This window comes from Hyla sarda, unplaced genomic scaffold (assembly GCF_029499605.1).
Source record: "Hyla sarda isolate aHylSar1 unplaced genomic scaffold, aHylSar1.hap1 scaffold_251, whole genome shotgun sequence".
NCBI lineage: Eukaryota > Metazoa > Chordata > Amphibia > Anura > Hylidae > Hyla > Hyla sarda.
The window spans coordinates 128,820-152,821 of NW_026609198.1; the positions used below are offsets into that span (position 1 = coordinate 128,820).

General features: G+C 51.6%; 1 protein-coding gene across 4 annotated transcripts in view; it reads left to right on the top strand.

Annotated features, from left to right (window-relative positions):
- The window catches only part of LOC130323574 (uncharacterized), a 146,679-nt gene that overhangs the window by 70,671 nt on the left and 52,006 nt on the right, over window positions 1-24,002 (top strand). For all 4 annotated transcript variants that reach the window (XM_056553158.1, XM_056553159.1, XM_056553157.1 and 1 more), the window contains one exon: window positions 22,487-22,562. In XM_056553158.1, the coding sequence (XP_056409133.1) occupies window positions 22,487-22,562 (76 nt within the window). The remainder of the gene's footprint in view (window positions 1-22,486; window positions 22,563-24,002) is intronic.

The following is a 24,002-nucleotide window of genomic DNA, read 5'->3' on the forward strand; positions in this document are numbered from 1 at the left end:
CGTATTGCAGGGGTGGGGCACGTATTGCAGGGGTGGGGCACGTATTGCAGGGGTGGGGCACGTATTGCAGGGGTGGGGCACGTATTGCAGGGGTGGGGCACGTATTGCAGGGGTGGGGCACGTATTGCAGGGGTGCGGCACGTATTGCAGGGGTGCGGCACGTATTGCAGGGGTGGGGCACGTATTGCAGGGGTGCGGCACGTATTGCAGTGGTGGGGCACGTATTGCAGTGGTGCGGCACGTATTGCAGGGGTGGGGCACGTATTGCAGGGGTGCGGCACGTATTGCAGGGGTGCGGCACGTATTGCAGGGGTGCGGCACGTATTGCAGGGGTGCGGCACGTATTGCAGGGGTGCGGCACGTATTGCAGGGGTGCGGCACGTATTGCAGGGGTGCGGCACGTATTGCAGGGGTGGGGCACGTATTGCAGGGGTGGGGCACGTATTGCAGGGGTGCGGCACGTATTGCAGGGGTGCGGCACGTATTGCAGGGGTGCGGCACGTATTGCAGGGGTGCGGCACGTATTGCAGGGGTGCGGCACGTATTGCAGGGGTGCGGCACGTATTGCAGGGGTGCGGCACGTATTGCAGGGGTGCGGCACGTATTGCAGGGGTGCGGCACGTATTGCAGGGGTGGGGCACGTATTGCAGTGGTGGGGCACGTATTGCAGGGGTGCGGCACGTATTGCAGTGGTGCGGCACGTATTGCAGGGGTGCGGCACGTATTGCAGGGGTGCGGCACGTATTGCAGGGGTGGGGCACGTATTGCAGGGGTGGGGCACGTATTGCAGGGGTGCGGCACGTATTGCAGGGGTGCGGCACGTATTGCAGGGGTGCGGCACGTATTGCAGGGGTGCGGCACGTATTGCAGGGGTGCGGCACGTATTGCAGGGGTGCGGCACGTATTGCAGGGGTGGGGCACGTATTGCAGGGGTGCGGCACGTATTGCAGGGGTGGGGCACGTATTGCAGGGGTGCGGCACGTATTGCAGGGGTGCGGCACGTATTGCAGGGGTGCGGCACGTATTGCAGGGGTGCGGCACGTATTGCAGGGGTGGGGCACGTATTGCAGTGGTGGGGCACGTATTGCAGGGGTGGGGCACGTATTGCAGGGGTGGGGCACGTATTGCAGGGGTGGGGCACGTATTGCAGGGGTGGGGCACGTATTGCAGGGGTGGGGCACGTATTGCAGGGGTGCGGCACGTATTTCAGTGGTGCGGCACGTATTGCAGTGGTGGGGCACGTATTGCAGGGGTGCGGCACGTATTGCAGGGGTGCGGCACGTATTGCAGGGGTGCGGCACGTATTGCAGGGGTGCGGCACGTATTGCAGGGGTGGGGCACGTATTGCAGGGGTGGGGCACGTATTGCAGGGGTGGGGCACGTATTGCAGGGGTGGGGCACGTATTGCAGGGGTGGGGCACGTATTGCAGGGGTGGGGCACGTATTGCAGGGGTGGGGCACGTATTGCAGGGGTGGGGCACGTATTGCAGGGGTGGGGCACGTATTGCAGGGGTGGGGCACGTATTGCAGGGGTGGGGCACGTATTGCAGGGGTGGGGCACGTATTGCAGGGGTGCGGCACGTATTGCAGGGGTGCGGCACGTATTGCAGGGGTGCGGCACGTATTGCAGGGGTGCGGCACGTATTGCAGGGGTGCGGCACGTATTGCAGGGGTGCGGCACGTATTGCAGGGGTGCGGCACGTATTGCAGGGGTGCGGCACGTATTTCAGTGGTGCGGCACGTATTTCAGGGGTGCGGCACGTATTTCAGGGGTGCGGCACGTATTTCAGGGGTGCGGCACGTGTTGCAGGGGTGCGGCACGTGTTGCAGGGGTGCGGCACGTGTTGCAGGGGTGCGGCACGTGTTGCAGGGGTGCGGCACGTATTGCAGGGGTGCGGCACGTATTGCAGGGGTGCGGCACGTATTGCAGGGGTGCGGCACGTATTGCAGTGGTGGGGCACGTATTGCAGTGGTGCGGCACGTATTGCAGTGGTGCGGCACGTATTGCAGTGGTGCGGCACGTATTTCAGTGGTGCGGCACGTATTTCAGTGGTGCGGCACGTATTTCAGTGGTGGGGCACGTATTGCAGTGGTGCGGCACGTATTGCAGTGGTGCGGCACGTATTGCAGGCGTGCGGCACGTATTGCAGGGGTGCGGCACGCATTGCAGTGGTGCGGCACGTATTGCAGGCGTGCGGCACGTATTGCAGGGGTGTGGACTGTATTCAGGCGCTGGCGTTTTCTCCCCAGCTCCCCTCCCTCAGCAGCCACGGCTGCCGTCTTTCACTTCATGCGAGTGCCGGCTTCAGCCTCAGCCGCATATGGCTCCCGTGTCTCAGTTCCCGTCGGCAGCGTGTAGAAGCTGCCGGCGGTGTCTTCACCCGCTCCCTTCCCATTGCGCTCCCATATGCGACCGCAAATGTGCTCAGGGCTGGGAGCAGGCGCCATTAACTTCCAGCCACATGTTATCAGTCGCGGGCTCTGCAGGGACTTTAGCCCCACCCAACCGTGGCCAGCGGGGCTGTGAGCGCTCAGAGGAGTTTTTCAGGTCCAATCAGAGTCGCCCTTGTTTTATCATGGCTCCTCTTTCATTGGTCCTGCATTCTCAGCCCTCCCCTCTCTTCCCTCTCTTGGCTACTCTGAGTTTGTCCTCACAGCAGCTGCCCTCTGGGGACACAGACACCGGTCGAGACTGTTTCATTTTACTATGTCCGAGCCCAGACCTGTTCCTCCCTCTAAGCAGTTAACTGGGACCCTGGTCACCTGTTATACCTGCAAGGGCTGTAATACTAAAATGTCTGGTTCCGCTGAACCCACTTATTCCGCCTGCACCACTGCTCCACCTGACCCCACTTTTATTTCTGCTCAGGATGCTCCTCCATACCCTGTGGGCTCTGCAATCCCTCCAGTCTGGGTATCCTCCCTCTCCCAGTCTATTTCCGACTTGGCTCAGGTCTCCCGTTCTGTGGTGACTTCCTTAGAGAGGTCCTCCCTAAGCCAACCCTCCAGAGAGTCCCGCTCTCCACCTCCCTATACTAACCACTCTCGCAAGCGTAATAGGGGTATATCATCCGACTCTTCTCCTGAGTCTTCTAGCAGACACAGGCGCTCCCATCACAGGCATCGCCCCTCTGCTCCAGTCTGCCACATGTGTCACTCCCCTAGAGGACGCTCCCCTGGTCGCCACTCTGGCTCCCCAGAACCGCGTACCAGGTCGGTATCTCCCTCTTCCAGGGCTGCCTCCACGCGTTCCCTCTCACCTGGAGAACTTGTAGATGAGGCTTCTGATTCGGCCTCTGACTCAGAGGACCGCTCAGATCTGTCTGACATAGTGGACTCATTGGTATCGGCCATAAGAGACACCTTCCACCTAGAGGACCCAGGAACTTCGGACATAGCTCCAGAAGTTTCCTTTCATCGTGCCCAACCATTTTCAGCTCTCACTCTGAATTTGGCGCCTTGTTTGAGTCCGCCTGGAGGCACCCTGACAGGAAGTTTCAGGAAACAAAGAAGGTTCAAGCGCAATATCCCTTCGCCAAGGACCTCATTGCTCGGTGGACTTCCTCCCCAACTGTGGATCCATCGGTCTCCCGCCTCTTTAAGGTGACTACCCTGCCATTGGCTTATGCCAATGGATCCAGCGGACAAGAAGGTGGAGACCTTTGCAAAATTTGCCTTCGAAGCAGCAGGTTCCTCACTACTTCCTGCCTTCACTTCTGCCTGGGTGTCAAAAGCCCTCTCAGTCTGGTCTTCCCAACTCCGCCAGGGTATTCTTTCAGGATCCCCGCCTGGAGGCATTATCTGACCTAGCTCTCCAATGCTCCAAGGCAGGAGATTTTCTGTGTTTTGCTTCCATGCAGTTGGCCTGCTGAGGCAACCTGGTGGCCCTCCGTCGCTCCATGTGGCTTAAAGCCTGGGATGCGGATGCCGCCTCCAAGAAGTCTCTAACTGAACTTCCCTTTGCTGGTTCTCGGCTTTTTGGCAAGAGCCTAGATGAGATTATCTCAGAGGCGACGGGCGGAAAGAGTTCCTTATTGCCTCAGAATAAGGCTTCCCGTTGGACTTTTGGTCCCAATAAAGAGTCCAGACAGGCACCTTCGTGGGACAAGAAGGCTCCCTCCTTCCAGACCCGTCCCTCCTGGACATCGGGTAACCGTTCTGTCCGTTTTGCGGCCAAATCAGGAACCCACAAGCCTACCTCGGCCTGAAGGGACGCCCCACTCGCAGATTTTTCTCAGGTGGGAGGTCGTCTCTTCCGAGATGCCTGGACCACGCACGTTCAGGATTCCTGCGTGAGGGAGGTGGTAGCCAACGGGTACAAGATAGAATTTGCCTCCCTTCCAAGGGATCGCTTTTTTCTTTCCCGGTCCCCCTCGCTAGCAAAAGCATTTCGGGGCGCAGTCCAGTCGCTTCTCATCCAGGGAATAATTTTCCCGGTTCCTCCCAGGGAACGTTTTTGAGGTTTTTACTCCAACCTCTTCGTGGTCCCCAAGAAAGGCGGTTCTTTACGCCCAATCTTGGATCTCAAGCGTCTCAATCAGCATCTTCTACTCCGCCATTTCCGAATGGAGTCTTTCCGTTCAGTAGTTTCTTTCCTCAGTGGACATGAAGGATGCCTACCTCCACATTCCAATATTCCCAGGTCATCAGCGGTACCTCCGCTTTGCAGTCCCGGAAGGCCATTTTCAGTTTGTAGCTCTCCCCTTCGGTCTGGCCACTGCTCCGTGGGTCTTTACCAAGGTCCTGGCACCTGTGATAGCCCTTTTATGAGAAAAGAGTGTCTCAGTGATCCCTTACTTGGATGACCTCCTGATCAAGGCTCCAACCAGGGCTCAGAATCTGGAGAGTCTTGGCCTCACCCTCCAGGCCTTATCGTTTCGGTTGGATGGTCAATCAAGACAAGTCCAACCTCTCTCCTTCCCAGTCACTGGTGTTCCTAGGGCTCCAGTACGACACGGGCGCGTCCCGCATTCGACTCCTGCCGGACAAGCGGCTAGCTCTCTTGTCAGAAGTCCGATTGCTTCGGAACCCTGCCGCAGTTTCCATTCGCTTTTGCATGGAAGTCCTGGGTCGGATGGTGGCGGCCATGGAGGCCGTGCCCTTTGCCCAGTTTCATTACCGTCCTCTTCAACTGGCGTTTCTCTCCCGGTGGGACAGGTCTCCACTGTCTCTCGACCGCAAGATCATTCTCTCTCGACGGTCTTGTCAGTCCCTTCTATTGTGGCTTCGCTCCCCCCTGCTTCTTCAGGGGCGCTCCTTCCTGACGCTCCACTGGCAAGTTGTCGGGCTGGGGAGGTGTTTTCAGGGACCGGACAGTTCAGGGTCTTTGGTCCCCCCGAGAAGCCCTTCTCCCCATCAACATATTGGAACTGAGGGCAATCTATCTTTGCCTGTTTCATTGAAGGAGCTCCCTTTTTGTGTCCAGTCGGACAACTCCACTGCTGTGGCGTACATCAATCGCCAGGGTGGCACTCGCAGCTCAGCAGCGATGGCCGAGGTAACCAAAATTCTCCTCTGGGTGGAACTCAGGGTTTCGGCCATCTCAGCAATTTACATTCCGGGAGTGCACAACTGGGAAGCGGATTTTCTCAGCCGACCCTGGCGAGTGGTCCCTGCATCCGGAAGTGTTTGCAGAGATCTGTAACCTCTGGGGCACTCCAGACGTGGACCTCTTCGCGTCCCGCCACAACCAAAAAGTTCCTCTCTTTGTGTCAAAGTCCCAGGACCCCTTGGTTCAAGCCGTAGATGCACCGGTGGTCCCTTGGTCGGGCTTTGCCCTACCCTATCTGTTCCCTCCCATTCCTCTCCTTCCCAGGGTCCTGAGGAAACTCAAAGCAGAGGGCGTTCCCGCCATTCTCGTGGCTCCAGACTGGCCCCGGAGGGCGTATTACGCCGACGTGGTCAGGCTCCTGGACGACGTACCGCTGTGCCTCCCACCTCGTCCGGACCTCCTATCCCAAGGTCCCCTGTGCCACACCAATTTACCGTCGCTGCATTTGACGGCGTTGTGGTTGAGACCGTGGTTCTAAGGGCCCACGGTTTCTCTTCCCAAGTAATTTGCACCATGCTCAGGGCTTGCAAGCCCTCCTCTGCGAAGATTTAACACCATACCTGGCGGTCTTATTTTCGTTGGTGTGAAGCTCAGTCTTTTTCTCCGGTCGGGTTGTCCTTTCATCGACTCCTTTCCATTTTGTAGTCGGGGCTGGAACAAGGGTTGGCTCTCAGCTCCCTTAAGGGTCAAGTTTCGGCCCTTTACATTATTTTTTAACGTTCTCTGGCGTCCCCCTTCTCCCCCTTGGGACTTATATTTGGTCTTAGGTGCCCTGCAAGGCGCTGCTTTTGAACCTCTCAGGGACATTCCTCTTCGCCTCCTTTCCTGGAAGGTGGCGTTCCTTATTGGTATTACCTCCATTAGGAGAGCGTCAGAGCTGGCAGCTCTCTCCTGCCGTTCTCCCTTCCTGGTTGTACACCAGGACAAAGTTGTTTTTCGTCCAGGTCCGTCCTTCTTACCTAAGGTGGTTTCGGCCTTTCACCTCAATGAAGACATAGTCCTGCCGTCCTTTTGTTCGTTCCCTTCTCATCCCAGGGAACGTTTGCTCCACAAACTTGATGTGGTGTGGGCTGTTTGGACCTATCTCTTCTTCCTTTCGTCAGTGTGACTCCTTTTTTGTTCTTACAGAAGGTCGTTGTCAAGGACAACCTGCTTCTAAGGCCACCATTTCTCGGTGGATCCGATCTGCTATTTCGGAAACTTACCGCTGCAAAGAGAGGATCCCACCCTTCAGGGTTTTGGCTCATTCCACCCATTCTGTCGGGGCATCCTGGGCCCTCCGCAACAAGGCTTCGGCCGCGCAGATCTGTAAAGCGACCACATGGTCGTCTTTGCACACTTTTGCTAGGTTCTACCAGATTCATACCTTTGCATCAGCTGATGCTAGTCTGGGTTGTAAGGTGTTGCAGGCGGCCATCTGACTTATTTCCTTGCCCACCCAAGGGACGGCTTTGGTATGTCCCATGGTCTGTGTCCCCCAATGGAGCCGATAGAGAAATGGAGATTTTTATGCTTACCATAAAATCTCTTTCTCGAAGGGTCCATTGGGGGACACAGCTCCCACCCCTTTTTCTGGTGTTCCTATTTCAGTTATCTGTCCGAGGGTGTGTTCAGTTACTATTTCTTCTTGTTTCTCGGACAGTTCGTGGTTTTTCTCTTGACCTGTTGGTCTTCTCCTATTGCTCTGGGACTGAAACTGATTAGCGCAGATGCCTGTGGGTGGGTATACCCTGGTGGGAGGAGCCGACTTTTCTGTTGCAATAGTGTCAAGCCTCCTAGAGACATTAGTATATACCCATGGTCTGTGTCCCCCAATGGATCCTTCAAGAAAGAAATTTTACGGTAAGCATAAAAATCTCCTCCTTTCTTTCTTTTTTTTTTTTTTTTTTTTTTTTTAAGTATTTATTAAAATTTTGCAATATAATGAACTAACACCACCAATGGTGGAACAAAAGAAAACATATACAACAAACCCCGAAGGTCCCAGAGACCAGCACATAATCAAAATTAGAACATATGAAAAATTGCTCCTGTTAAGCGGCAAGGAGTGTCTGAGACCCAACCGGAGAAAGCCCAACACAGACAGACATACTTACACATGCACAAGCACACATCCCGGTATCCCCAACCCCCCCCCCCCCCTACAAAGAACCACAATACACTTAGAAAATTATGAAGGCAGGCTAGCTAGGGGGCCCCCGACACATCCAGTAAAAGCCAGGGGGCCCATACCTTGTCAAATTTCTTAGGGCACTTACAACTCGCATAAAGAGCCTGGTAGAACGGGACATACTTGTTGATTAGAGTCAGTCAACGAGACAGCAGTGGCGAGGAGGTATCCTTCCATGTCATTACTGCCACTTTGAGGGCACAGAACAGCAACAATCGGATCAATAGGCGTCTATGTGAACTACAAACCCCTCATTAATAACTCCCAGCAGGTATACCGTAGGGGTGAGTAGGAAAAGGGAAGTCTAAATTATCAGACAGAAACCCCATCACCTCCCTTCAGAAGAGAGCAATGACCGGACACTCCCAACTTCACAAGAACAACGGAAACACAAATCTGATTGAGAGACACCAATGCGCTTCAGCTTAGCAGGGGTATAATACAACCTCAAAACATACCTAGTTTGGATCAGCATCTCTCTACTACTGACTACTGTGGAGTAATAAGAGCCTCCAACCTCCTTCCATTGATCCTCAGACAAATCTGGAATATCAGCCACCAATTTATGAAATGCTTGATCCAACAAGCTAGGCCCAAGAGTTTGGAGGAGAGCGTAGGCCTAAGTTAGGGGCATAGAGAGGTCCGTGGTGCACAGGAGAAGCTCCACTTCAGAAAAAGCAGGAGTAAACATGAGGGAGCCAAACTGCGCCTGAACCGCATGCCTAAGCTGAAGATACCTGTAAAAGGCAATTCCAGGGATTCCAAAACGTTCCTTCATGTCCAAAAAGGATAAGAAAATCTGATCCTCTCCCAACAAGTGGATCACAAATTTGACTCCATGAAAACCCCAGAACCTGGCCTCCTGTAACCAATGCAGGTGAGGCAAATGTTCCCCCACAAGGATGCCCTAGGAGATACCAGAGGACCCCACTGCAGCTATAGTCTGAAGAGGAATAGGAAAAGAAGAGTGAGAGTGATACCTGTAGAGTGTGTTAGTAAGAGCTTCATAGGAACCCATCAACGCTCCATCCAAGGCCGTCGCCGGGTTTGACAGTTCAAGATCGATCCACCACGCAGCATAGACCAGTTGGGAGGCAAGAAAATAGTTATTGACATCATGTTCAGCTCAGCCGCCATTCTTCTTAGGAGCATGGGAAGAGTCTGACCAAGTCTGGGAGGTTTTCCCTGCCTGTAGAAGGATCCCAGAGCATCGCTTAGTGTGTTAAAATACTTCCTAGGGGGAATCATGGGAGCCAAATGAAACAGATAATGGAATTTATGGAGATAAATCATTTAAAAAATATTGATCCTGCCAGCCTGGGAGAGAGGGAATGAGGACCAGGCAGTCAGCTGCTACACAGTGGAAAGTAAAAGCGGCTCAAAGTTTAGGGGCAGATAATCAATCAGGGACCCAGTGACCTCCAACCCTAGATATCTAAAGCAGGAATCCACCTGTACCTCTGCCGGGAGAGAGACGGGGAGGGGGACTCCAGAGGAAAGGGCAATTAGGGATGACTAAGTCCAATTGACCCGTAAGCCCGAAATCGAACTAAACTGGTCAAGTAGATCAATAAGGGACAGTAGCAAGCCCCCCGCGTCCACTAAATATACCAGGGTGTCATCCACATAAAGGGAAACCTCTACAATCGACCCCCTAGGAATACCACAAATAGCAGGGTGCCTTTGTATGGCTGCTGCCAAGGGTTCCATTGCCAGCGCAAATAGGAAGGGAGATAGTGGGCACTCCTGCCTCATCCCACGACCTAGGAGAAAGGGAGCAGAAACATCCAAGTTAGTGCGAATACGGGCCTTAGGACTATCCTATAGCATGCGAACCCAAACGCACCTAAGACCTCCCACACATAAGGCCACAACACCGAATTAAAGGCTTTGTAAATATCCAGACTAACCACTACAACAGTAGGAAAGTCTTCCCCAACCGCTGCTATGTTGAGTTTAGAGATGAGTGAAGTTAACCCCTTAAGGACCCGGGCTTTTTCCGTTTTTTCATTTTCAATTTTTCCTCCTTAACTTTAAAAAATCATAACTCTTAAAAATTTTCACCTAAAATTATATATAATGGCTTAATTTTTGCGTCACTAATTCTACTTTGTAATGACATTAGTCGTTTTACCCAAAAATCTACGGTGAAACGGGAAAAAAAATCAATGTGCGACAAAATTGATGAAAAAACACAATTTTGTAAGTTTTGGGGGCTTCTGTTTTTACGCAGTACATTTTTTGTCAAAAATGATACCTTATCTTTATTCTGTAGGTCCATACGGTTAAAATGATACCCTACTTGTATAGGTTTGAATTTGTATCACTTCCGAAAAAAAATCATGAATACATGCAGGAAAATGTATACGTTTAAAATGGTCATCTTTTGACCCCTATAACTTTTTTATTTTTCTGTGTTCAGGGCACTTTGAGGACTCATTTTTTGCGCCGTCATCTGAAGTTTTTAGCGGTACGATTTTTGTTCTGATCAGACTTTTTGATCACTTTTTATTCACTTTTTTGTGATATAAAAAGTGATCAAAAATGCGCTATTTTGGACTTTGGAATTTTTTCGCGCGTACGCCATTGAACGAGCGGTTTAAAAAGCGGTATATTTTTATAATTCGGACATTTCCGCACGCGGCGATACCACATATGTTTATTTTTATTATTATTTACATAATGTTTTTTTTATTTTTGGAAATGCCGGGTGATTCAAACTTTTATTAGGGGAAGGGATAATTGAAAGGGTTAATGATATTTTTTACACTTTTTTAATACAATATTATAGCTCCTATAGGGGGGGGGAGGGGCTATAACATTGCATTAACTGATCTTTTACACTGATTGATCCATCTCCATAGGAATGGATCAATCAGGGTTTTCGGCGATTGAATGCTCAAGCCTGGATCTCAGGCTTGAAGCATTCATTCGGCGATTGGACAGCACAGGAGAAGGTAAGAAGACCTCCTGTGCTACAGCTGATCGGGATGATTATACCGCGGCGATCCCGAACAGCTCCCTGAGCTAGCCGGGCACTTTTACTTTCGTTTTTAGCCGCGCGGCTAAAGGGTTAATAGCGCGCGGAACAGCGATCAGTGCCGCGCGCTATTAGAGGCTGGTCCCGGCTTCACTATGACGCCGGGCCCGCCGCGATATGATGCGGGGTCACCGTGTGACCCCGCGTTATATCGCAGGACCGGGACTCATGACGTATGCATACGTCATGGGTCCTTAAGAGGTTAAAGGGATTTGATTCGTCACAAACGTCTCGGCTCGGCAGTTGCTGACTTTATCCTGCATAAATTAGTTCAGCTTTCAGGTGCTCCGGTGGCTGGAGACTCTCTCCTAGGACTATATCCACCTTTTCTAGCCACCGGAGCACCTGAAAGCTGAACTAATTTATGCAGGATAACGTCAGCAACCACGAATGGAATCATTATTTAATATAGTTTATTAATGACCTTGTAGAGGGGTTGAATAGTAAAGTAGCAATCTTTGCAGATGATACTAAACTCTGTAAAGCGGTAAACACCATAGAGGACAGTGCACTGTGTATAGAAGATAACACCATAGAGGACAGTGCACTGTGTATAGTAGATAACACCATAGAGGACAGTGCACTGTGCATAGTAGATAACACAGAGGACAGTGCACTGTTATAAATGGATCTGGATAGGTTGGAGTTTTGGGCTGGGAAGTGGCAGATGAGGTTCAACACTGATAAGTGTAAGGTAATGCACATGGGGAAGAAAAATCCGGGCTGGGATTATGTATTAAATGGGAGAACACTTGGGACGACTGACATTGAAAAGTACTTAGGGGTCTTAGTTAACAGTAAATTTAGCTGTAGTGACCAGTGTCGGGCAGCTGCTGCCAAAGCAAATAAAATCATGGGGGGCATCAATAGGGGCATAGATGCCCACGACAAGGAAATTATTCTACCGCTGTACAAATCACTAGTCAGACCACACATAGAATACTTTGTACAGTACTGGTCAGACCACACATGGAATACTGTGTACAGTACTGGTCAGACCACACATAGAATACCGTGTACAGTACTGGTCAGACCACACATGGAATACTGTGTACAGTACTGGTCAGATCACACATAGAATACTGTGTACAGTACCGGTCAGACCACACATAGAAAACTGTGCACAGTACTGGTCAGACCACACATAGAATACTGTGCACAGTACTGGTCAGACCACACATAGAATACTGTGTACAGTACTGGTCAGATCACACATAGAATACTGTGTACAGTACTGGTCAGACCACACATAGAATACTGTGTACAGTACTGGTCAGACCACACATAGAATACTGTGTACAGTACTGGTCAGACCGCGCATAGAATGCTGTGTACAGTACTGGTCAGACCACACATAGAATACTGTGTACAGTACTGGTCAGACCACACATAGAATACTGTGTACAGTACTGGTCAGACCACACATAGAATATTGTGTACAGTACTGGTCAGACCACACATAGAATACTGTGTACAGTGCTGGTCAGACCACACATAGAAAACTGTGCACAGTGCTGGTCAGACCACACATGGAATACTGTGCACAGTACTGGTCAGACCACACATAGAATACTGTGTACAGTACTGGTCAGACCACACATAGAATACTGTGTACAGTACTGGTCAGACCACACATAGAAAACTGTGTACAGTACTGGTCAGACCCCACATAGAATACTGTGTACAGTACTGGTCAGACCCCACATAGAATACTGTGTACAGTACTGGTAAGACCCCACATAGAATACTGTATACAGTACTGGTCAGGCCACACATAGAATACTGTATACAGTACTGGTCAGACCACACATGGAATACTGTGCACAGTACTGGTCAGACCACACATGGAATACTGTGCACAGTACTGGTCAGACCACACATGGAATACTGTGCACAGTACTGGTCAGACCCCACATGGAATACTGTGTACAGTACTGGTCAGATCACACATGGAATACTGTGTACAGTACTGGTCAGACCACACATAGAATACTGTGTACAGTACTGGTCAGACCCCACATGGAATGCTGTGTACAGTACTGGTCAGACCGCACATAGAATGCTGTGTACAGTACTGGTCAGACCACACATAGAATACTGTGTACAGTACTGGTCAGACCACACATAGAATATTGTGTACAGTACTGGTCAGACCACACATAGAATACTGTGTACAGTACTGGTCAGACCACACATAGAATACTGTGTACAGTACTGGTCAGACCCCACATGGAATGCTGTGTACAGTACTGGTCAGACCGCACATAGAATGCTGTGTACAGTACTGGTCAGACCACACATAGAATACTGTGTACAGTACTGGTCAGACCACACATAGAATATTGTGTACAGTACTGGTCAGACCACACATAGAATACTGTGTACAGTACTGGGCACCGGTGTACAAGAAAGATGTAGTGGAGCTGGAGAGGGTTCAAAGACGGGCAACCAGAGTAATATGGGGAATGGGAGGACTACAGTACCCAGAAAGATTATCAGAATTAGGGTTATTTAGTTTAGAAAAAAGAAGGATTAGGGGCGACCTAATAACTATGTATAAATATATCAGGGGGCAGTACAGAGATCTCTCCATGATGTATTTATACCCAGGACTGTATATATAACAAGGAGGTGACCTAATAATATATATATAATATATCAGGACAGTACAGAGATCTCTCCATGATCTATTTATACCCAGGACTGTATATATAACAAGGAGGTGACCTAATAATATATATATAATATATCAGGACAGTACAGAGATCTCTCCATGATCTATTTATACCCAGGACTCTATATATAACAAGGAGGTGACCTAATAATATATATAATATATCAGGACAGTACAGAGATCTCTCCATGATCTATTTATACCCAGGACTGTATATATAACAAGGAGGTGACCTAATAATATATATATAATATATCAGGACAGTACAGAGATCTCTCCATGATCTATTTATACCCAGGACTGTATATATAACAAGGAGGTGACCTAATAATATATATAATATATCAGGACTGTATATATAACAAGGAGGTGACCTAATAATATATATAATATATCAGGACTGTATATATAACAAGGGGACATCCTCTACGTCTAGAGGAAAGAAGGTTTCTACACCAGCACAGATGGGGGTTCTTTACTGTAAGAGCAGTGAGACTGTGGGGTTCTCTCCCTGAGGAGGTGTCATGGTGAACTCTGTAATAGAATATAAAGGGTCTGGATGTATTTTTGGAGAATAATAACATCGCTGGTTATGTATAATAGATTTATAGGGACAGAACGTTGATCCAGGGATTTATTCTGATATTTGGAGTCGGGTAGGAATTTTTACCTCTAGTGTGAGTTTTTTTTTGCCTCCTCTGGATCAGTAGGGACTCATTAGAGATATAGGTTGAACTTGATGGACTCTGCTCTTTTTTCAACCTTATGAACTGTGTTACTATCTTACTGTGTTACTGTGTTACTGTGTTACTATGTTACTATGTTACTATGTTACTGTGTTACTGTGTTACTATGTTACTATGTTACTATGTTACTGTGTTACTGTGTTACTGTGTTACTATGTTACTGTAACTTCGCTCATCTCTAGTTGAGTTGCAAGCGCTGCACATTGACATCAGTGGCCCTACCCGGCATAAACCCAGTTTGATCAGGATGAATGATAGCGTCAATGACTGCATACAGTCGAGTAGCCAACACTTTAGCCAAGATCTTAATATCAACATTCAGAAGGGAAATAGATCTATAAGTATCAAGCAGCAACGGATCCTTTGCAGGCTTAGGGAGCACCACAATCAGCGCCTCCCTCATAGAGTCTGGAAGACTATCAGCAGCAGCTATCGAGTGAAACAATCCGGGGGCCAGTCATTCCTCTTTCATCCTATACCAATCACCTATCATCCCATCTAAACAGGCCTGTTCCACCTCTTCAACCATAAGAGGGGAATCTAACGCCTCCGCCTGGGCACGTCTAAGTGTGGGAAGGGACAAGTCATGCAAAAAGAACAAAATCTACCCCTGACAGGGCAAAGAAGGGGCAGCATACAAAGAGGAGTAAGGCTGCATTTACACATCGTTTTGTACATACGGGTGCCGGATCCGGCTGGGGAAGGGGAAAACCGGGCGCTCCCGTACCCCTGCCGGATCAGTCTTGAAGTCCATTTACTTTAATGAGCCGCCCGTAGCCGACTGGAGTCAAACGGTGACTCCGGTCGGCTCAGTTTTGACCCGTATGCGTTTTCCTGACTGGACCTCAAACCGTAGTATACTACGGTTTTAGGTCTGGTCCAAAACCGCATACAGGTCAAAACTGAGCCGACCGGAGTCACCGTTTGACTCCGGTCAGCTCATTAAAGGGGCACTCCTGTGCTTAGATATCTTATCCCCTATCCAAAGGATAGGGGATAAGATGCCTGATCGCGGGAATCCCGCCGCTGGGGACCCCCGGGATCTTGCACGCCGCACCCCGTTTGTAATCAGTCCCCGGAGAGCGTTCGCTCCGGGTCTGGTTACCGGCGACCACACGGACGGCGGCGTGTGACGTCACGCCTCCGCCCCGGTGGGACATCACGCTCCGCCCCTCAATGCAAGCGTCACACGCCGCCGGCTGTGTGGTCGCCGGTAATCAGACCCGTAGCGAACACGCTCCAGGGACTGATAACAAACGGGGTCCCGCATGCAAGATCCCCGGGGTCCCCAGCGGCTGGACTCCCCGCGATCAGGCATCTTATCCCCTATCCTTTGGATAGGGGATAAGATGCCTAAGCACCAGAGTACCCCTTTAAAGTAGACTGAGTTACGGGCTGATCTGGCTGGGGTACGGGAACGCCCGGATTTCCCCTCCCCTAGCCGGATCCGGCACCCGTATGTACAAAACGAGATGTGAAAGCAGCCTAAAAGACAGAGTTTACCAACCGGGGGTCTACCACCACAGCACCATCACTACCTTTAATACAGGGAATAGAGGCAGCTGGGCGACTAGCCCTCGCCAAATACGCCAACAGTATCCCATTTTTATCTCTGAATACAAAGAGGGCAGCCTCCCTATCTGCCAACTGCAACTGGACCCTATCTTTCTAAACGACCAACAAGGATCTCTGAGCTTTGGCTCATGCCCTCTCATTCACAGGGGAGGGGTTCCTAACATACTCCACCTCCAAAACTCCCACCTCCTGCCACACCTAAGTTTCCTCTGGCCCCCCACTCCCGCAATGAAGGCACCTCTGACTGTGGCCTTGTATGCATCCCATTGAACCTGGGGATCAGAATAATCGGCCTTATGTTCCCAATAATCAGCGTGCACAACTCCCAGAGCCTCCACCACTGCCCCTGCATGTAGCCAACCAGGGTGCATGCGCCAGATACAGGAAGGGGAACTAAGGCCTAAGTACAGAACTACCAGTACAGCGGAGTGATCTGAGATCTCCCTAGTGGTGTAGGAAACATCTCTTACCGCTGGGAGGATGTCCTCGGATGCCAGCGCGAGATCAATTCGAGAGAATTACCTATGTGCCGCAGAGTAGAAGGAAAAGGAAGAAGCAGTCGGGTACTTCCACCTCAAGAGCTCGGTCAGGCCCAACGCCAAGTGCCAGGTGTTAAAGGATGAGGAACCAGGGTCAGCAGCTGTGGTGCGATCAATCAGTGGATCAGGAGCTACGTTGAAATTGCCTATGAAAAGGACAGGGTCAGAGGGAAAAGACAACAGTTTTAGTACCAAGCTCCAGTACTGAGACCTGAAAAGGAGGAGGCACATAAACAGAGACAAGAACAAAGGAGAAGGAACCCAAGGAATAATGTAAAATCACATATGTCCCAAAATCGCACAGGCCGCCTGTGAAGACCGCCAGCGGCAGAGACTTGGTGATTAACAAAGAGACACCCCTAGCGTAATTAGAATAAGATGTATTGTAGCCCCCGTAATATGAGTCTCCCGTAAGCAAATAATGTGAGGAGACTGGCGTTTCACAAAGTCCAGACATAAGGCTCTTTTAAACTTAGAATTGAGCCCCGTACATTCCAACTAACCACCTTTAGGGTCCCCATCATAATTATTAGCAGTGCATGCACACAGGAAAACCCACAGGAGGACCAGGACGGAGATGGGCAGAGCACCAGGACCATGCATGCCACATACATGCCAAGCATAGCAAAAACATCCCCAAGAACACCCTGTCTAACACTAAACGGGAGCAAACTACTATACCCTAACGCAGTGCAGATCTAGACCGTAAATACAACTACTACGGGGAGTTAAAAGAACGCCAAAAAAGCTACAACGACGATTACTAAAGCTCCGACCCCCACAATACACTAAAACGGCCAGTAACTAAGGAAAACTACCCGAGAGGCCTTAGGGGACTGTAACCTAGCTCCCTAATCTATCTAAAGACATTCACGGAGAGCAGTCTTTATCAAGGCAGTCCAGGGCAATTCAATCCATCGGCCTGACAGGGGGGGCCGCATCCACCCAATGAAGAGCCTCAGACAGTGAAGAACTTAGTATAGGCGCCATCCACCACTCTCAGGCGAGCAGGATACAGCATTTAGTAGCAGTATCCCTTGGCACGCAGCTTCGCTTGGACCTCCGTGAACTGCACCCGCTGCTTGCAAAGCTCCACGCCCTGCTTCTTTCACAGATGACCTTGACCCTTTATTCCCACTGCCCGGAGAATAGCATCTCTGTCCGTGAAGTGGAGAAGTTTGTCCAGAAAAGGATGTGGAGGGCCAACAGGAGGAGGGGGCCAAGCCGGAACTCTATGGGCCCGCTCAACGGAGAAGTAAGGAGAAAACTTGTCCACAGGAAGAATCTCCTTCAGCCAACTCTCAAGAAGCAGCACAAGGTCATTCCCTTCCACCTTCTCGGGGAGGCTCACTTGGCGTATGTTATTGCGCCTCAAGTGGTTCTCCATGTCATCCACCCGACTCAAGACTCCTGTGACCTGACACTGTAGGGAATCAACTCGCTCCGGCAGAGGGTGTAGAGTGTCTTCCACTGTAGAAACCCTGCGTTCCACTTCCTCAGTGCGCTCACGGATCTTTTGGGTCTCATGTCTCAAGATAACAAAATCCTGCCGCAACTCATCAACTTTAGTCACCATAACAGATTGGCAGGAAGTAAAGGCAGCCGAAAGCTCCGAGAACCGATGATCTGCAGCGGCATACACAGGTCTGGCAGGGGAACGTGGCAGAGACCCTTCAAACAGTGACAGAGGCGGATCAGGAGGGTCAGCCCCAGGACAGTCCCGAGATCTGGAATACTGGCTCAGTGTCTTCGCCGCCTGCACAGAAACCTTGGTAGCAAACGGGGTCTGAACACCATGATTCTGCTGAGAAGGGCCACAGGAGCTGGAGGACCCGTCCTCAGAGGAGGCTCCCTCACCAGATGTCAGAGGCCTCAGCATACACTTTGGATTTCTTAGTCTTGTTACGAGAGCCACCCATATCGAATAGGGCCACACACAGCAGACAAAGAGGCACTAGAGACACAGTCCAGGGAGTACAGGTCACTTCTAGAGTATAGCAGGCCCGCAGCACCACAAGTCCCAGCAGGTCAGGGCCACACACAGCAGACAGAGAGGCACTAGAGACACAGTCCAGAGAGTACAGGTCACTTCTAGAGTATAGCAGGCCCGCAGCACCACAAGTCCCAGCAGGTCAGGGCCACACACAGCAGACAAAGAGGCACTAGAGACACAGTCCAGGGAGTACAGGTCACTTCTAGAGTATAGCAGGCCCGCAGCACCACAAGTCCCAGCAGGTCAGGGCCACACAGAGCAGACAGAGAGGCACTAGAGACACAGTCCAGGGAGTACAGGTCACTTCTAGAGTATAGCAGGCCCGCAGCACCACAAGTCCCAGCAGGTATGGGCCACACACAGCAGACAAAGAGGCACTAGAGACACAGTCCAGAGAGTACAGGTCACTTCTAGAGTATAGCAGGCCCGCAGCACCACAAGTCCCAGCAGGTCAGGGCCACACACAGCAGACAGAGAGGCACTAGAGACACAGTCCAGGGAGTACAGGTCACTTCTAGAGTATAGCAGGCCCGCAGCACCACAAGTCCCAGCAGGTCAGGGCCACACACAGCAGACAAAGAGGCACTAGAGACACAGTCCAGGGAGTACAGGTCACTTCTAGAGTATAGCAGGCCCGCAGCACCACAAGTCCCAGCAGGTCAGGGCCACACACAGCAGACAAAGAGGCACTAGAGACACAGTCCAGGGAGTACAGGTCACTTCTAGAGTATAGCAGGCCCGCAGCACCACAAGTCCCAGCAGGTCAGGGCCACACACAGCAGACAAAGAGGCACTAGAGACACAGTCCAGGGAGTACAGGTCACTTCTAGATTATAGCAGGCCCGCAGCACCACAAGTCCCAGCAGGTCAGGGCCACACACAGCAGACAAAGAGGCACTAGAGACACAGTCCAGGGAGTACAGGTCACTTCTAGAGTATAGCAGGCCCGCAGCACCACAAGTCCCAGCAGGTCAGGGCCACACACAGAGCAGACAGAGAGGCACTAGAGACACAGTCCAGGGAGTACAGGTCACTTCGAGAGTATAGCAGGCCCGCAGCACCACAAGTCCCAGCAGGTCAGGGCCACACACAGAGCAGACAGAGAGGCACTAGAGACACAGTCCAGGGAGTACAGGTCACTTCTAGATTATAGCAGGCCCGCAGCACCACAAGTCCCAGCAGGTCAGGGCCACACACAGCAGACAGAGAGGCACTAGAGACACAGTCCAGGGAGTACAGGTCACTTCTAGAGTATAACAGGCCCACAGCACCACAAGTCCCAGCAGGTATGGGCCACACACAGAGCAGACAAAGAGGCACTAGAGACACAGTCCAGTGAGTACAGGTCACTTCTAGAGTATAGCAGGCCCGCAGCACCACAAGTCCCAGCAGGTATGGGCCACACACAGAGCAGACAGAGAGGCACTAGAGACACAGTCCAGGGAGTACAGGTCACTTCTAGAGTATAGCAGGCCCACAGCACCACAAGTCCCAGCAGGTATGGGCCACACACAGAGCAGACAGAGAGGCACTAGAGACACAGTCCAGGGAGTACAGGTCACTTCTAGAGTATAACAGGCCCACAGCACCACAAGTCCCAGCAGGTATGGGCCACACAGAGCAGACAAAGAGGCACTAGAGACACAGTCCAGAGAGTACAGGTCACTTCTAGAGTAAAGCAGGCCCGCAGCACCACAAGTCCCAGCAGGTCAGGGCCACACACAGAGCAGACAGAGAGGCACTAGAGACACAGTCCAGTGAGTACAGGTCACTTCTAGATTATAGCAGGCCCGCAGCACCACAAGTCCCAGCAGGTCAGGGCCACACAGAGAGCAGGTAGGAAGGCTCCAGGTAAATGAGGCAGGCCTCAGGGAGAACCCCAGCAGAGGAGACAGTCCGCAGAAGGCAGTGGCAGCACCACAAGTCCCAGCAAACCAGGGACACACAGAGAGCAGGTAGAGAGACACTAAGGTGAGGGTGCAGGCAGGAGGTGGCACTCCAACAGCAGAGGCAGTCCTCGGGAGATCAGAGAAGCACCAGAAGGCCCAGCAGTCCAGAGCTACAGGAAGGGCAAGTAAAGAGGCGACACGTGGGCACGGCCAGCAGTAAGAGCTCCACAAGTTACCAGGCAAGCCACAGAAAGCACCAGGAGCACCACAAGTCCCAGCAAGCCCATGCCTCTCAGGAGCAGGTAGAGAGACACTAGGCCAGTGTGCAGGCAGCAGGAGAGAACATAAGGAGCAGACAGCCCCAGAGGCCAGCACGGGCACCACAAGTCCCAGCAAGCCCAGACCCCCACGGAGCAGGTAGAAAGTCACTAGATCAGTGTGCAGGAGATAATTTAAGAGGTATGCAGACCCTAGAGGCCAGTGCAGGCACCACAAGTCTCAGCAAGTACCCATCCAGGGCCCAGATGTACTCACTCCGCAGCGGTAGTCAGCCAGGGCAGAGAGGTGTAGCAGGCTCCAATCCAGTGTAGCGTGTGACGTCAGCAGCCTCTCCTTCCCACCGTCGGGAGCAGCTATGGTTGCCGTACAGAAGCCCCGCCCACGAAGGGTAAAGATGGCGCCCCTCTGTCAGAATGGCCGAGGGTCCAGAAAGTCCAAGAAAAGGAGCCCCTCCACTGCACCGCTCGGCTCCACCGAGGGATCCGCCACTGCCCCCACCCGATCCTCCACTGCTTCCGCCCGATCCTCCACTGCTTCCCCCCCGATCCTCCACTGCTTCCGCCCGATCCTCCACTGCTTCCCCCCCGATCCTCCACTGCTTCCGCCCCGATCCTCCACTGCTTCCGCCCCGATCCTCCACTGCTTCCCCCCCCGATCCTCCACTGCTTCCCCCCGATCCTCCACTGCCTCCCCCCCCCGATCCTCTACTGCTTCCCCCCGATCCTCCACTGCTTCCCCCCGATCCTCTACTGCTTCCCCCCGATCCTCTACTGCTTCCCCCCGATCCTCCACTGCTTCCCCCCCCCGATCCTCTACTGCTTCCCCCCGATCCTCCACTGCTTCCCCCCGACCAGCTCCACCGGGACTCAGTCCCCAGGAGCCACCTGCTCCACGCAACGCCACTAGACAGGGATCTCCAGCAGCACCGCACTCTGCGACACTCAGGGGGGTCAAGTGAGCACCGACCAGCAGCAACAGGGTGAGACATCAGGGTGTTATATGCGGGGCAGCGGAAGCTCCTAGAGCACACACCCGCTTACTCCGACATCCATGCCACGCCCCGTCCACATAGTTACACCTTTAATTCATAAGGTTACATAGTTATACCTCCAACTCAGCAGGTTACATAGTTATACCTCCAGCTCAGCAGGTTACATAGTTATACCTCCAACTCAGCAGGTTACATAGTTATACCTCCAGCTCAGCAGGTTACATAGTTATACCTCCAGCTCAGCAGGTTACATAGTTATACCTCCAGCTCAGCAGGTTACATAGTTATACCTCCAGCTCAGCAGGTTACATAGTTACACCTCCAGCTCAGCAGGTTACATAGTTACACCTCCAGCTCAGCAGGTTACATAGTTATACCTCCAGCTCAGCAGGTTACATAGTTATACCTCCAACTCAGCAGGTTACATAGTTATACCTCCAGCTCAGCAGGTTACATAGTTACACCTCCAGCTCAGCAGGTTACATAGTTATACCTCCAGCTCAGCAGGTTACATAGTTATACCTCCAGCTCAGCAGGTTACATAGTTATACCTCCAGCTCAGCAGGTTACATAGTTATACCTCCAGCTCAGCAGGTTACATAGTTACACCTCCAGCTCAGCAGGTTACATAGTTATACCTCCAGCTCAGCAGGTTACATAGTTATACCTCCAGCTCAGCAGGTTACATAGTTACACCTCCAGCTCAGCAGGTTACATAGTTATACCTCCAGCTCAGCAGGTTACATAGTTATACCTCCAGCTCAGCAGGTTACATAGTTATACCTCCAGCTCAGCAGGTTACATAGTTATACCTCCAGCTCAGCAGGTTACATAGTTACACCTCCAGCTCAGCAGGTTACATAGTTATACCTCCAGCTCAGGAGAGTGAGGGTTGTAGTGTTGGGGAGATGCCATAACATAGAAGGTTCTGGTCAGGGAGGAGCGAGTAGGTCCCTTTACATCTTTGCTTCTGTGGAAGATACAAAGAAATATGAAAAATATGAAGTTTTCACATATTAAATCCTTCCTCCCTGTTCAGGTGTCCGAGATGCTTCTCACCATGGAGGTGTGAACGCAGATTCCCACCAGTGGCCAGTGAATGGCGTCAGACTCCGGTGAGTGGGTTAGAGGGTATTATGTACTGGGGTGATATGTAATATATATTTGGGTCTGGTGTACTGTGACAGGAGGGGCTGTGCTCTGACAATATAAAGTGGTGGGAAACTTGTATGATGATGATGAGGAGGTGGTGGTGATGTCAGTGGTCGGGAAATGTCTCACCGTTATGTCAGGGCAGATCTCACCATTATGTCAGGGCAGATCTCATCGTTATGTCGGGAAATGTCTCACCGTTATGTCGGGACATGTCTCACCGTTATGTCGGGACAGGTCTCACCGTTATGTCGGGACATGTCTCACCGTTATGTCGGGACAGATCTCACCATTATGTCGGGACAGATCTCTCCATTATGTAGGGGCAGGTCTCCCCATTATGTCGGGACAGATCTCACCATTATGTCGGGACAGATCTCACCATTATGTCGGGGCAGGTCTCACCGTTATGTCGGGACAGGTCTCACCGTTATGTCGGGACAGATCTCACCATTATGTCGGGACAGGTCTCACCGTTATGTCGGGACAGGTCTCACCGTTATGTCGGGACAGGTCTCACCGTTATGTCGGGGCAGGTCTCACCGTTGTGTAGGGACAGGTCTCACCATTATGTCAGGACAGGTCTCACCATTATGTCAGGACAGGTCTCACCATTATGTAGGGGCAGGTCTCCCCGTTATGTCGGGGCAGGTCTCCCCGTTATGTCAGGGGCAGATCTCACCGTTATGTCTGGACAGGTCTCACCGTTATGTCGGGAAAGGTCTCCCCGTTATGTCAGAACAGGTCTCACTTTTATGTCGGGGCAGGTCTCACCGTAATGTAGGGACAGGTCTCACCGTAATGTAGGGACAGGTCTCACCGTAATGTAGGGACAGGTCTCACCATTATGTCAGGACAGGTCTCACCATTATGTCAGGACAGGTCTCACCATTATGTCGGGGCAGGTCTCCCCGTTATGTCGGGGCAGGTCTCCCCGTTATGTCAGGGGCAGATCTCACCGTTATGTTGGGACAGGTCTCCCCGTTATGTCGGGGCAGATCTCACGGGACAGGTCTCACCATTATGTCGGACAGGTCTCAAAGTTATGTCGGGACAGATCTCACCATTATGTCGGGAAAGGTCTCACCATTATGTCGGGACAGGTCTCAGCATTATGTCGGGACAGATCTCACCATTATGTAGGGACAGGTCTCCCCGTTATGTCGGGGCAGGTCTCCCCGTTATGTCGGGGGCAGATCTCACCATTATGTCGGGACAGGTCTCACCATTATGTCGGGACAGGTCTCACCGTTATGTCGGGAAAGGTCTCCTCGTTATGTCGGGGCAGGTCTCCCTGTTATGTCGGGGGCAGATCTCACCGTTATGTTGGGAAATGTCTCCCCGTTATGTCAGGACAGGTCTCACTTTTATGTCGGGGCAGGTCTCCCCGTTATGTCAGGATA